General features: G+C 39.4%; 1 protein-coding gene and 2 pseudogenes across 5 annotated transcripts in view; 1 reads left to right on the top strand and 2 right to left on the bottom strand.

Moving 5' to 3' along the window:
• Positions 1-15,026, bottom strand: part of PCNX1 (pecanex 1) — a 184,340-nt gene that overhangs the window by 20,391 nt on the left and 148,923 nt on the right. For all 5 annotated transcript variants that reach the window (XM_049897946.1, XM_049897948.1, XM_049897947.1 and 2 more), the window contains 2 exons: positions 5,282-5,535; positions 2,987-3,217 (listed from right to left, as the gene is read on the bottom strand). In XM_049897946.1, coding sequence (XP_049753903.1) covers positions 2,987-3,217; positions 5,282-5,535 — 485 coding nt within the window. The remainder of the gene's footprint in view (positions 1-2,986; positions 3,218-5,281; positions 5,536-15,026) is intronic.
• Positions 6,479-9,778, bottom strand: LOC126083879 (V-type proton ATPase subunit E 1-like; annotated as a pseudogene).
• Positions 13,207-13,567, top strand: LOC126084375 (40S ribosomal protein S26-like; annotated as a pseudogene).

Below are 15,026 nucleotides of genomic sequence, written 5' to 3'. Positions count from 1 at the left end.
TGGCGAAGAATTTTGAATATATTATGGACTAACAGAAGAACGAACAAATCTGTCTTGGAAGAAGTACAGCCAGAATGTTCCTCGGAAAAGAGGAAGGCAAGACTTCTCACATGTACTTTGGACATGTTATCAAATGCAACCAGTCCCTGGAGAAGGACATCATGCTTGGTAGAGGGTCAGTGAAAAAGAGGAAGACCCTCAACAAGATGGACTGACACAGTGGCTGCAACAACGAGTTCAAGCATAACAATGATTGTGAGGATGGCACAGGACTGGGCAGTGTTTTGTTCTGTTTTATATAGGGTTCCTGTGAGTTGGAACTGACTTGATGGCACCTAACAAAAACAAGAATATATATACGGTAAAACCTGAGAAAGCCGGAATCTGTGTAAGATAGGAACCTGTCGGAGAACGAAAACTCAAATATTTTCCACTAATAGAGAGTGACCGAAAAGTGGTAAGCTGCACCCCGTCAAAGGTGGAAAATTTGAGAGACCTGGAAAAACAAGGCAATCTCTCACAGATTTCACTGTAATTAGAGAAGAAAGAAATATGATTTTTGAAATTTCTATTTAGTGTAGAACACTATTTGGGAAGAACACTTTGGAAAAAGTGTTTTGAGGCAACTTTCTGCCATTTAGGTGAGGGCACCAGAGCTTAGAGTCAGCAAATCTTTCCAGCTTAATTAAAAACTTCCCCAGGAAGAGGCTATTCTGGGAATGGTGACTCAGAGAAAAGAATGCACAATTTTAAGGAGGTAGGGATAATCACTTTCAATTTAAAAGAAAAACTGGAATGGCTGCAGAACATAATGAAAGTGGTGATTAACGTCACTGAATAAAACCAAAACCAAACCCAGTGCTGTCAAGTCAATTCCGACTCATAGCGACCCAACAGGACAGAGTAGAACGGCCCCACAGAGTTTTCAAGGAGCGCCTGGAGGATTCAAACTGCCGACCCTTTGGTTAGAAGCTGTGGCATTTAATCGCTACGCCACCAGGGTTTCCATGTCACTGAATAGCACATGTAAAAAGTTTTAAGAGTATATAGCTGGAAAAATGCAATTGATAACTTTTCCTCCCTTTGGATGATTCTTATAAGAATTACATTACACAGAATATAAGCCTGACTGACCTAGTAATAATAAGCCATCTGAAGAGACTGGAGATATCCAAGTTTGGACACAAACTTTCTGAATGCATGAATTAGCCACTGGGAGGACTTCCTCAAGTGATGTCCATGACCTCAGGAATAATCTATAAGAGAAGGGTCCTGAAGTTTAGGAAAGATAGACCCCTGTTCCTGAGTGGGAAGAAAATAAGTTCCTAGCCCAGGTGACCATGAGAAAAACAAAACTAAAGTAGCCAGTATCATCTAAGCCAGAGAAAGGCTATTAGAATAATATGACCACCGCCCTCAACAACAACAAAACTCAAGTCTAAACTATTCTAAGTATATTTCATTTTTGAAAAAGTAAAATTGCTCATCACGGGGTTAGAAGCAGAGAAGTTTAGTCCTGTTTCTGAGCCTCTTCTGAGGTTCTTTTACCCTACTCTTTCTCCCTTCTTAAAAAAAGTGCTACTCAACTCAGTCAACATTATTGTGTTTCTAGTATAAAGCTCAAAGGCCACCGTTTAGAGAAGCACAAGGATGCTCCCTTTCTTACTGATGAAGTAAAAAGACAAGAGACTGATATGATAAGGTTTCTTACTCTAAGTAGCTGCAACACAAGGCATAAAGCAGGTGCTAAACCTAAAGCTGGTCAGTGTTAAAAGGCACTGGTTGTAAAGGTGATCTGTGGTCAAATTAATCCTGTACACAGGATGCTGGTGGTTCAATACACAATGCTGTGGCTTGGAAAAGGAGCCTTGGTGGTACAATGGTTAACCACTTAGCTGTTAACTGAACCCACCAGTGACTCCTTGAGGGAAAAGACCTGGAGATCTGTTTCAATAAAGATTACACCCTGGGAAACTGTGAAGAGCAGTTCTACTCTGTCCTGTAGGGTCACTATGAGTGAGAATCAACTCAACAGCACACACTACCACCACCACGGCTTGGAAAGCAATAGTGGTGATCAGGATTAGGTTCTGGAACCACAGGCTGTGGTTATTTCACACAGAGTCTGGCCAGGGGGCCAATTATTCCATGAGAGCCACGAAACCTAGAAGGAAGTAGTAGTATGCTGAGGTCTCATCTTACCTTTAGGAATGAGCAATTTAGGAATGAGTCATATACCAAGGCTTCTCCAAGTGCTGATGGGAGCAACTTGAATTAAAATTACCCAAGGTGATGCAGATTTTGGGGTCCCAGGTTAGATATACTGACTCAGAATCTCTCAGGGAGACCCAGAGATCTGCATTTTTACAAGTTCCTAGGTCGTTTTTACCCACATTAACATTGAAAAGCCAATGGTCTAGATCTACATGTCTAAAATGGTAACCACTAGCCACTTGTAGCTATTAAAATAAAATTAAATACAATTAAGAATTCAGTTCCTTAGTTGTACTAGCCACATTTCAAGTGTTCAATAGCCACATGTGGTTAATGGCTACAACACTGGACAGCACAGATCATTTCGATCATTGCAGAGAGTTCTATCAAACAGCACTGTTCTCACTTTAGATTTGGGAAAAAGGTACTTAATTATCCTTAAGTCTAGGTGGGCTCTCCAAAATGTAGTCTTCAAGAAGGCATTCAATGTGATTGTAATTTGAGCATGTGCATGCGTAAGGTGGAGGGGGGCTACTCGAACAGTGAGATTAGGACACTGAAAATGAAAGAATGAAGGTGGTCACTTTATTAAACCTGTTTTTGGCAGAGTTGGTTGGTGTAGTCCAACCACAATGAACCAGAGTAAGATCAGAAAGAACTACAAAAAAAAAAACAAAAAAAACTGACCACATAATAACAAACAGGGATACTCCTTCCATCTCTGAAAAAAACCTGGATTCAAAGACTTGTAAGTGAAATCAAGTACCCCTACCTTTGCTCTTCGGGAAGAGCAATACTCTATCCAGTTGAGGTAAATCACACAGAAACTCTCCCTGGATATGCCTGCTAGTCGATGGTCATAGTCTTCATCAATGTTTGGATTAAACGTTGGGTCCACATCAACATAATTTCGATCTGCGCAGAGACGTAGTCCTTCTTGCATTGTCTCGTTAGCTAGCCACTCCTCTAACTTAGAGGAGGTTGTAACATAATAAATGATACCCTAATGTGGAAAAGATTTTTAAAAATTCAGGTTAAATCACAATTTGAATTGATTCTAATTCCTCAGTAAAATAAACTGATTGTGTCGACTGATAAGGTAGCTCAAAAAATATTTCATTCTAGCTCAATACTATATGTATACATTTTAAGAATGCTATAATACTGTATCTCAGGTCTTCCTGAATGGAGAAAAAAAAAATTAATGCTTTAAAATCAGAGCCATAAATTCAGCAAGGCAACTTCAAAACAACTCCTCGTCTGTTGACTTAAAAGCTTTTGAATTTAGGATATTTTAAGCAAGGTGAAAAGCTTTTGTCACAGTGCATCTATTAGAGAAATTTCTCATAGAGAGCTATTAAACCATCTTGTGATGCTAGTCGGGGATAAAAATATAGCTAATTAAAAAGTAATACATAATATTTAGAACTAGATACAGACAATGCCCTATACACACTAACACATGTCAAATATGTTGTAAAAGCAATCTCTTTAGCTTCATGGGGTTGGGTTTAACCAAACATTAAATGCAAGAATCAAGGGTTGAGCATGAATAAGGTGGTATGTAGAGGTAATGACGCAAAACATGGAAAATTTAGAAATGGGTCATTAAAACTTAGCACAGATTTTCCTCTTGGAAACACTGACTTCAGCTGGAAGCCCCCAAATCACAGCCACGCTGTATTTCTGTAAAATCTTCGGCAAAATAATTCACTGGAATAGCTGTGCAATAAAGAATTAACCTTGCCTAAAGTTTTTTTTTTAAAGTTTGGGTTTTGCCCTGGGCTCCTCTGAGGTAATCTCTGCTCTTCTTGTTAGTTACCACTGAGTTGGCTCTGACTCATGCTGACCTTATGTATACAGAAAAAAACATTGCCCAGTTCTATGCCAACTTCATGACTGTATTTTGAGTGCCTTCCAACCTGGGGCTCACCTTCCAGCACCAAATTGGGCATCTTCCTGCTGAGATCCATTTGGTTTCCACTGGCTAATTTCCGGAAGTAGATCGCTAGGTCTTTCTTCCTAGTCTGTATAATCTGGGAGCTTCGCTGACACCTGTCCACGATGCGTGATCGTGCTGGTGCATTTAAAATACCAGTGGCATAGTTTCCAGCATCATAACAAAACACAAGCCACCACAGTAGGACAAATGAGTGGTAGGAAAAAAAATCTCTAAACCCTTGGAATGTCCTGCCTAATAAGAGCATCTTTGTTTCCCTGAGGACCTTGGGCCATGCCAATTAGTCTATGCTAACAGTGTGACTTATGTTGAGGGATCCTGGGTCAAGCAGTATCAACTTGACCTCTGGAGGGGCTGGGTATTAAGGTCAGCCACATGGTCAGTCAACCATGCCTACAGGACTGAGCCCCCAATAAAAACTCTGGACACTGAGGCTTGTGCAAGCTTCTCTGGTTTATGGGCACACATCATTGCTGGGAGAAGTAAGGGCTGTCTGCACAACTCCACTGGGAGAGTACAACTGAAGCTCTGTGCCTTGGTGTCTTCTGGACACTTACCTATGTGCCTCTTCCCTTGGCTGATTTTAATCAGAATCCTTTTGCTGTAATAAATTATAACCATGAGTATAGTGGTTTTGAGTTCTGTGAGATCGTTTAGTGAATTACTGAACTTGAGGGTGGTTTTGGGGACCTCCTGAACTTTGCAATACCACTATCCAGTTTACTGAAAGCACTGTAAGGCAGTGGTTGACAGCACGGGCTTAGTTAGAGGACCTTGGGTAAGTTAACTTCTAATCCTTAAGTTGTTCAGTTGTAAAGCAGAGAAGTAATATTCCTTCAGAGAATTATGCATGTAGTGTGTGTATAGTGTTTAGCATAGTGCCTAGAACAGATACAAATGGTAGCAATTATTATTAGTTAACAAATGGAATAAGCTCCAATAAAGAAAGAAACCACGAGACCTTCACAGGTATATTTTACTAAGTTTTCTGGATACTAGAGAATTTAAATCACTGCTTAGAAGCAAAGAACAAGTAAAAAAGAATATACATATCTTTCCCAAGAAGAATCTGATTATCAGAAGATCTACAGAGGCACATATTATTACCTTAACATAGTAGGTGGTGAGTACTTTCCGAAGGTCAAAGACTTGAAGCATAGAAGCAGCACTATTGTCAGTGATGCTATAACCCTCCAGAATATACTTAGTGACTACCACTTCCCAAGCTAGCCAGCGCTGGCTAAATGCAGCATTAAATGAAAGCACATGAGGGATATGGCCAGGTTCACAGCAGCAAAATCCTTCATCCTCCTCCACACCCTCAGTAATGGCCTCCACTTCCCGCTGTTGACAGTAAGTACCTTAAAGAGAGAGAATGCACATTAAAAACTAAGGGGAAAAAACATAATATGGAAAAACAAACGCTTCAAAGACACAAGGTATTCAAAAGGCACATTTTATAGCAACTGAAAGTACGTGATTGATTTGTCTTAGAATGTTCATTAACGAACTCCAACAGACTCCAGAAATGAAGTGTACTACATATTCACCTCCTGCAGAATCACAGAATTTATGAAGTAATGTAACCTCTTTAATTCTGACTCACTGATTTCCAAACTTTTCAAATTCGGGAATTGCATTTGTATGAAATGAAGTCAAATCAGTAAAGGTGCATCTCATAAAGGCTTGAGTTATCTCAGAAAAAAGAAGAGTTGTGTGACAACTGAATTATCCCCCGGCACACGAGAATAAAGACAGACATGCAGGACTCAGAAGAGCTGAAGCTCTATTTACTGGTATCATGTTCATGCTGTAAGCAGAAATATTATAGACATCCTATTTCTTTGGAAGTACTAACCTGTTAACAGTTAATTATACTTTTATATTAAACACATACTAAAAAAATTTTGTTTCGAGTTCTGACAATGATTGTATAAGACTGCATGATTGGCATATGGGAGCCCTGGCTGCCCAGTGGTTAAAAGCTTGGCTGCTAACTAAAAGGTCAGCAGTTCAAATCCACCAGCTGCTCCTTGGAAACCCTATGGGGCAGTTCTACTGGGCAGTTCCATAGGGTCACTATGAGTCGGAACTGACTTGCCAGCAATGGATTTTTTTTTAAATTGAGGTTTACCTGCTAATAAAGTTTCAACCAGGTATGAAATACGATTACACCAGCAAACAAATCTTTGAAGTTATATTCTTTTATACAAGATACTTGCCAAACTGGCATTCTCGGCACTGGTATTACTGACATAAAAATAAAAAAATAGATTAAATATAGAATCAGACCCACAGCAAACCAGTGCCAGCAAAATATCATCTATCACATTAATGTTAATTTTTATTTTGTTGTATGGTCTTGTTTACATTTAATTTGTATATTCCTTATATTATATAAGAACTCTAGAGAGATTACACTTAATTTTATGTATGTACTACCTTAAGTACCACTACCTGAAGTTATACTATAATAAAAATAACTTAGTGGGACTTTACAATAATTTTTTTTTCCTTAAAGGGTATACATATACTCTCATCACATTTAAAAAACGCTACTTTGAGAGAAATAGATGCCAGGAAGCCTAACTCCAGTTGGTGGTGGGGGTATGCTGAAAGAAAAGGCTGAAGACGTAAGCTTGGCCAAGCTGAAGAGCAGCATTGTTTAGTGCTCTAGAACTCTCCAACAATTTTATTATTTTCATTTTCTTGTTTAATTACATTGGCCAACACTTCCAGAATAATGTCACATAGTGGTGGTAAGAAATATCCATGTCTTGTACCTCACATTGAAAGAAATACCCATTGTGGTTGACCATTACACATGATACTAACTAAAAATACACATACACATAACTCTTTTAATAAATAAATTTTTCACATAAATGTTTTAAAAAATAAAGCACATTTTAATAGCTTCAATTTTAAATCACATTTTAAGATGAGGAAATCTTCTAGGCTCTTCTAGGTAACAGTGAAGCTACTACAGCTGGAAGGAATGCATGCCCCATGTGTGTTTTAAGCCTAAAACGCAGCAACTTGAAGGCAGACAACACCAACATGTCACCCTTCAGACTAGATAACTGGAGCTAGAAAGAGCAGAGGACCCAGTGAAGTTCATGCAACCACCGTCTGATTCCCTGACCTTCACACTGCAGAGCCAAATGAAAGTTGGTGTTGCTTTTAGGTGAACTAGAGGTAGATATCCAATCACTTTAACAGAAACTTGCTCTTACTGGTAACAATTAGGCCAAGGGCATTAGCTACAGTAGGATATTCCACTGATAAAATAAAGAACAATATTAGAATAGCAAAGAGGAGGTTACACAGATAATCTTGGTCCTTCAAATATCAGAAACTTCCACATTCTATCAGTAGAGCAGTGGAATGAACTCCACCTCCAAAGCTTAGTCCAAAAACATTCTGCTGTCATTAGCACCAAACTAGGCTCCCCTTGTACTTCTGGCATCATCTGCTGGGCTATGAGATCCAGTTGGCTTTCTAGGGTGTTCGAAACCTTTATCTTATGATCTGCATTATAGATCTCAACACCACCATCTATGTCCTCAGTCAGTTAGGTCTCCTGATCAATTCAGGCCTCAACATCTTTTTTGGTGGCAATTTTGTATGTAGGGATTGCTTTTTGCACTGAAGCCTTTACCAGAGGGAAATCCTGTTTCCTGCAATGAGCAATCATTTGGGGCTCGAGCGACTGGCAGAAACCCTAGAGGACCAGTCCATCCAGCAGCAGTTGGTACTTGGCTGTATCTTTTACCACCTTGCTGAGTCTCTGTTTTGCTTCATTTAGTAGGTCTGTGATAAGGTCTCTTGTTCTGAGGATTTTCAGTCTTACTTGATTCATCAAATTGGACATGTGAATTTTCTTCTGCTGCTCAATTTGTTTTTCTTTCTTCTCAGAGTATTCTGTAATCTTCAGTCTTTGGGTTTACACAAGATGACCTCTCTCAATGTTGAACCCTTCTTCTGCCTTTGCATCCATTTCTTCTACCTTATTGGCCTCTTGTTCAATGAAAGCCACCATGTGCTTAATCTGCTTTTGCATGTCAGCATCACTGAGGGCCATGGCAAAAGCATTGTTAGGCTGGTGGGCAACAAACAGGCTTGAGTTTAGGTTTGAGGGAGGAGGTGGAAGGAGTGGGAGAGCCACATACATTTTTTCAGCATAATAAAGATGTATACATTTTTAAAAGTATTTTAAAAAACAATAATGGAAATGAAATTTCATCAAATGTCCCCCATCATCTTTTCAAAGAATCAGCTTTTTCTGGATTCTGCGAATTCTGTATCTACAGTCACAAGTGTAAACCCTGGTGGTATGGTGGTTAAGGGCTATGGCTGCTAGCCAAAAGGCTGGCAGTTCAAAACCACCAGGTGCTCCTTGGAAACCCTAGGGGCAGTTCTACTCTGTCCGACAGGGCTGCTATGAGTAGGAATCGACTCAATGGCAATGAGCTTAGGTTTTTTTTTTTTGGTTTTGTCATAAGTGAAATTAAACTACGGTTATTTTTTTATGCCAGTGTAGTCATGTTCTGACATTATAGTATTACACTGGTTTCATGAAAAGCCTTGGAAGAATTTCCTTTTTTATTCATGTGCTAGAATGGGTTAGAGAACAGAAGAATTACCCAATTTCTAAAAGGAACTTCTCAAGCCTGTTTTTTTGTTTTTTAATTGTGGTATGAAGTTCAGACCATTCCTTAAGTTTTATGTGTCACAGCTTCATTTTGTTCATTTTGGTTACTTTAAGCATGTTCCTATACTACCATCTTTCTGAGAAGTCAGTCAAAAGCTTTTAAATAGAAGAAATAGCATAATGCGAGCTATATTTTATACAAATAACTTTGTTAGTGGCAGACAGAAAAGAAATGCAGCAAGAGACAACTTGGAGGGTCTGGTATTTAGGTAGAATAAGGTCCTTGTTCAGAGTAGTGGGGCCCTGGTGGTATAGTGGTTAAGAGCTATGGCTGCAAACGAAAAAGTCAGCAGTTCAAATCCATCAGCTGCTCCTTGAAACCCTATGGGGCAGTTCTACTCTGTCTTATAGGGTCACTATGAGTCAGAACCGACTCTTCAGCAACAGGTTTTGGTTTTTGGAGTAACAGAATAAGGTAAATGTAACTGAATTAACACAGAGTGCTTTAGCTCCATCATAAAAAACCAAAAGATAACAAACCACGATTCTGACTCATGGTGATCCCATGCGTACAGAGTGAAACTGCACTCCATAGGACCTCTAAGGCTGTGATCTTTTGGAAGCAGATAGCCAGGTCTTTCTGCTGAGGTGCCTCTGGATAGATTCAAACTGCCAACCTTTCAGTTCGTAGCTGAACACTTAACTATCTGCACCACCAAGGGACTCCTTTACGCCACTATAAAAAGAAAAAAAAACCCAAACCTATTGCCATCGAGTTGATTCCGACTCATACTGACCCTACAGGACAGAGCAGAACTGCCCCATAGGGTTTCCAAGGAGCGCCTAGTGGATTCAAGCTGCCAACCTTTTGGTTAGCAGCCGTAGCACTTAACCACTACACCACCAGGATTTCCTTACTCCACTATAAAAAAAAAATACTGTCCATAAAATATTTTCCACCCCAATATATCCAAGTAATATATTTTACTCAGAAAATCAAGTCAACAATAAATACAGGAATTAACATCAATAATTGAAAAAAGAATTTGAGATTGGAAAAGGATTCTAGAAAATCTACAAGGAGTAATTATTGTTTTTTGGATTTTCTAGAATCTTTCAGGCACTTCAAGTGAGCATTACTGATAAAAATAAACAAAACTGGCAATCATAAAAACTAGACATGTTAAAATTGATTTAAGTAAGTAAAAACTGAAAGGAATCTAATTGGCATGACAAATTTTTTACCTGTAAAGTCTGACTTGGAAAACTACACTTGGCAGAAGCAATGGTTACAAATAAGAAAACAGCAGAAGCCATAATAAGAAAAAATTGATGTAGATAGAAAACTGGGAACTCCAATCTTTGACATAAAATTTACATGGAAATGAATCTTGAGAATATCAGTATGATAAAAAATGAAAATTTAAAAACCTGAAAGGGTTTAACCAAGACCTACAGAAAACTGATCAAGAAATTTGTTTAGTCAAATGTTGCTTAAAACTGAGCATCTACCACAAAAGACAAAATCAAAGGAGCTATATTGGTTTAACGGTTTAATGGAGTGTGTCCTAGAAAATGCAGGAAAATGTTCAGCAGATCCAAACATCTATGCCTGGCAAAATGTTGACAATTAATATTTTGAAGTATGGGATGTGGATGGAACATGGCGTAATACTGTGATGAAAAGACAATTACCAAAGATCACATCCACATTTGAGAAAAAATATAATCGTACCTCATGAGAATTTTGCTAAAAAGGAGAAATGATTATACTTTTTAATGTATTAATACTAATACCTGTGATATTAGTAATTAATAACCTGTGATTAATAAACTGCGGTATGCAGATGACACACCCTTGTTTGCTGAAAGTGAAGAGGGCTTGATCTTACTGATGAAGATCAAAGACCACACCCTTCAGTATGGATTACACCACACCATAAAGAAAAAAAAAATCCTCACAACTGGACCAATGAGCAACATCATGATAAATAAATGGAGAAAAGACTGAAGTCATCAAGGATTTCATTTTCTTTGGATCCACAATCAACACCCACGGAAGCAGCAGTTGAGAAATCAAATGATGCATCGCCTTGGGCAAATCTGCTGCAAAGGGCCTCTATACACTGTTAAAAAGCAAAGATGTCACCTTGAAGACGAAGGTGCGCCTGACCCAACCCATGGTGTTTTCAATTCCTCATATGCACGTGAAAGCTGGACGACAAATAAGGAAGACTGAAGAAGAACTGATGCCTTAGAATTGTGGTGTTGGCAAAGAATATTGATATACCATGAACTGCCAAAAGAATGAACAAATCTGTCTTGGAAGAAGTACAACCAGAATGCTCCGTAGAAGCAAGGATGGTGAGACTACATCTAATATACTTTGGACAATTTATCAGGAGGGATTAGTCCCAGGAGAAGGACATCAAGGTTGGTAAAGTAGAAGGTCTGTGAAAAAGAGGAAGACCCTCAACAAGATGGATTAACACAGTGGCTGCAACAATGGGCTCAAGCATCACAATGATTGTGGGGATGGTGCAGGACTGGACAGTGTTTAGTTCTATATTGTACATGGGGTCACTATGAGTCGGAACTAACGGCACCTAACAACAACCTGTGGTAAGTGCTTGACACCTGAATATATCTGAAGGAAGATGTAATTCCTGTCCTTGAGGAGCTTATAGTCTATAGGTGCTGTTGCTATGTGTCATCGAGTTGATTCTTGCTCGTACAGTCCCTATATGACAGAGCAGAACTGCCCCATAGAGCTTCCTAGGCTGTAATCTTGATGGGAGTAGATTGCCAGGTCTTTCTCCTGCAGAGCAGTTGGTGGTTTGAACTGCCAACCTTTCGGTTAGCAGCTAAGCACTTAACCATTGTCCTGCCAAGGCTTCTAATTGTCTAGAGTAAGGGTTGGCAAGCTGTAGCCCTGAGCCAAATCCAGACCCAGCAGGTCTTTTTTTATTTGACAGGCTAATAATGATTTTTATATTTTTAAAGGATTTGTTTAAAAAAAAAAAAAAGAACAAGAATATGTAACAGAGACTGTTCGTGCCCCCCCCCACCCCCAAGCCTAAAATATTTACTAACTGGACCTTTAGAGAAAAAGTATGCCAACCCCCTGGCTATAGGAGAAATAAACTTTAAATGAATAAACACAAATTATTATAAAATTATAACTATGGAAAGTGCCAAGGGGGTAAAACAGGGTAGGATGAAAGATAATCACGTGAGACACTGTGGTTAGAAAAGGATGCTCTGAGAAAGTGACATTTAGGTTAACACCTAACGATAAATAAGGTTAATGCATCTGGCTGCTAACCAAACAGAGGTTTGAGTCCGCCTAGTGACACCTGAAAAAAACAGGCCTGGCAGTCTACCTCCGAAAAATCATTAAAAACCCTACAGAGCACAATTCTACTCTGACACACATGAGGGTGCCATGACCTGGGCTTGACTTGACAGCAACTGGAAGAAGTAAAGAATTTAGCATATGTAAAAACCTAAAGACAAGCCAGTGTGGCTATAATGAGTTAGGTATAAAGTGAGACTTGAGAAACTGACAGGAGCCAGATCGTACCGTGTTTTTGTTGTTTGCTGTCATCGGGTTGGCCCCTGACTCATAGTGAGCCAATGCACAATGGAGTAAAATGCTGCCCGGTTCTGTGCCACCCCTATGACTGGTTTCAGATCAGACTATTGTGACCCACAAGGTGTCCACTGGCTATTTTTCAGAAGTAGATTGTCAGGCCTTTCTTCCTAGTCTCTCTTCATCTGGAAGCTCTGCTGAAATCTGCTCGGCATCACAGCAACATGCAAGACTCCACTGGCAAACAGGTAATGGCTGTGCATGAGGTACAGTGGCCGGGGATAGAACTCGGATCTCCCGCATGGAAGGTGAGAGTTCTACCCCTGAAGTACCATGGCCCCCTGCAGTGTTGTAGGCCATGTTAAAAGTATGAACTGTATTTTAAATGCAATGGGGAGCCACCGAAAAATTTTAAGTATGGGACTGACATAACCAAATCTGTATTTTAAAAAAAACCACTACGACTGAGTGAAGAATGATAGACATTCCTTGATATGATCTGAGTTCTGATTGGCAAATAGGACAGTTTGGATAGCAAGGGATTTATCCAAAAACTTATCTATTTAGTATCACAGCACAAACATTGAGAAAAAGAGAATTTGGATCAATTTTTGATACGAAGAATTTCTAATCAATATGGCAGAATGAGCAGATAGATAGGAAAGGTCCTCTTCAATTCCACACACATAGAAATGCTCGATAGAAGAAACTTCCCATGCATATTTGTAGAAAGATTTACTTAAAACTAAAAAGCAAAGGTGAGCTTTTTAGGTCTTCACTTCCAAGATGACAAAGAAGAAAAGAAACAATGGTTCTGCCAAAAAGGGCTATAGCCTCATGCAGCCTATTTGCTGCATGAACTGCAGCCACTGTGCATGCCCAAGGACAAGGTCAATATGAAGTTCATCACTGGAAATATAGTAGAGGCTGCAGCCACCAGGGACATTTTTGAAGCAAGTGACTTCAGTGCCTATGTTCCTTTCTCAAGCTACATGTCCATCTATGTTATTGCATGAATTGAACCATTCATACCAAGGTGGTCAAGAACCATTCTTGTAAATCCCAGAAGGACTGAACACCCCTACCCCAACTTAGACCTGCAGGTGCTACTCCATGACCTCCAGCAAAGCCCATGGAAGGATTTTAGTCCTTAAAGACTGAAGAAAACTAACCTGAAAGAAAACAAAATGAAAATTATAAAGTCATAACAGTGGTAGGTGTGGTGGTGAGGGTGTTGGATAATCCCTGTTGGATTAGGTTAAAACTCTAAAAGAGAGGTAATTAAGGTCTTAGGCTCCTAATGGATAGCCAGAAACAAAAATCCATAAAATTAGAATAGGATATTTTTTTTTGGGGGGGGGGATGTGGGGAAGGAAGAGAAAGAAAGAGACAAAGACTGAGTGAGAGAGAGAGAGATGGATAACAAATGGATTATAAATGAGTAACAAATATCAACATTTACCGCATTATTCGAGTATTGTGTATGCAAAATCTTATTTCCAGTGAATAGAGTAACTTCCACAGACATAGATAGCTGGGGTTGAGGTGGTTCCAACTCATAGTGACCTTCTGCACAACACAACGAAATGCTGCCCAGTCCTTCGCCATCGCCAGCATGTTCGAGTCCATTGTTTCAGCAATCCATCTCACTGAGTGTCTCCCTCACCCTTTCTGGCCCTCTACCAAAAATGATGTCCTCCTCCAGTGATTGGTTCTTCCTGATGATGTGTCCAAAGCAAGTGAGTCAAACAATGCTCTGTTGTAATCCATAAGGTTTTTTTTGTTGTTGCTGTTGAATCCATAAAGTTTTCATTGGCTGATTTTTGGAAGCAAATTGCCAGGCATTTTTTCCTGAGTCTGTCTTAGTCTGGAAGCTCTGCTGAAAACTGCCCACCATGAGTGACCCTGCTGGTATTTGAAATACTGGTGGCATAGCTTCCAGAATTGTAGCAACAGGAAAGCCACCACAATAAGACAAACTGACAGAGGGGTGATGGTCTAGAGAAGTACTTGCTCCATTAACATATATATTCCACAACAAAGGTGCAAGCCTTCTGATTCAAGACCTGGGTAAAATAAAGCTACAGGGTAAAGGTTTGGCTTAATCCTCTTCCTATTCAAATGCTTTTCTGTTTTGTATTCCAGACTAAAAACATCCATGACACTTCTTAGAATAGATGATAACACACCCCGGATGCTGTCTCTACAAACTGTGAAGTCTAAATATTCCCTAGGATGGAAACACACATTAATAGGACATTTTTGAGCTCCTAAAAGTTTTTATTTGTGCTTACAAAATATTCAACTTAAAGTAGTTGATAACATCAAGCTGATGGGTCCCTAAGTTCATGATTTTCTGTGTAGAGATAGCTTCATTTGTCAAAACCCAAAGCTACTGAGGGCTGGAGAAGAGGGGAACTGAGAGTAACTGCTTAATGGATAAGGGGTTTTATTTGGGGTGATGAAATTTTTTGGAACTAGACAGAGGTGGTGGTCGTACAACACTGTGAATGTACTAAATATTACTTTAAAGTGGTTAATTTTGTGTTATGTAAATTTTAGCTCAGTGAAGGAGCTTGTTGAAGAGAAAGGCATGGCATCTATAC

Source organism: Elephas maximus, chromosome 10, assembly GCF_024166365.1.
Source record: "Elephas maximus indicus isolate mEleMax1 chromosome 10, mEleMax1 primary haplotype, whole genome shotgun sequence".
NCBI lineage: Eukaryota > Metazoa > Chordata > Mammalia > Proboscidea > Elephantidae > Elephas > Elephas maximus.
This window is presented reverse-complemented; position numbering and strand designations above follow the sequence as displayed.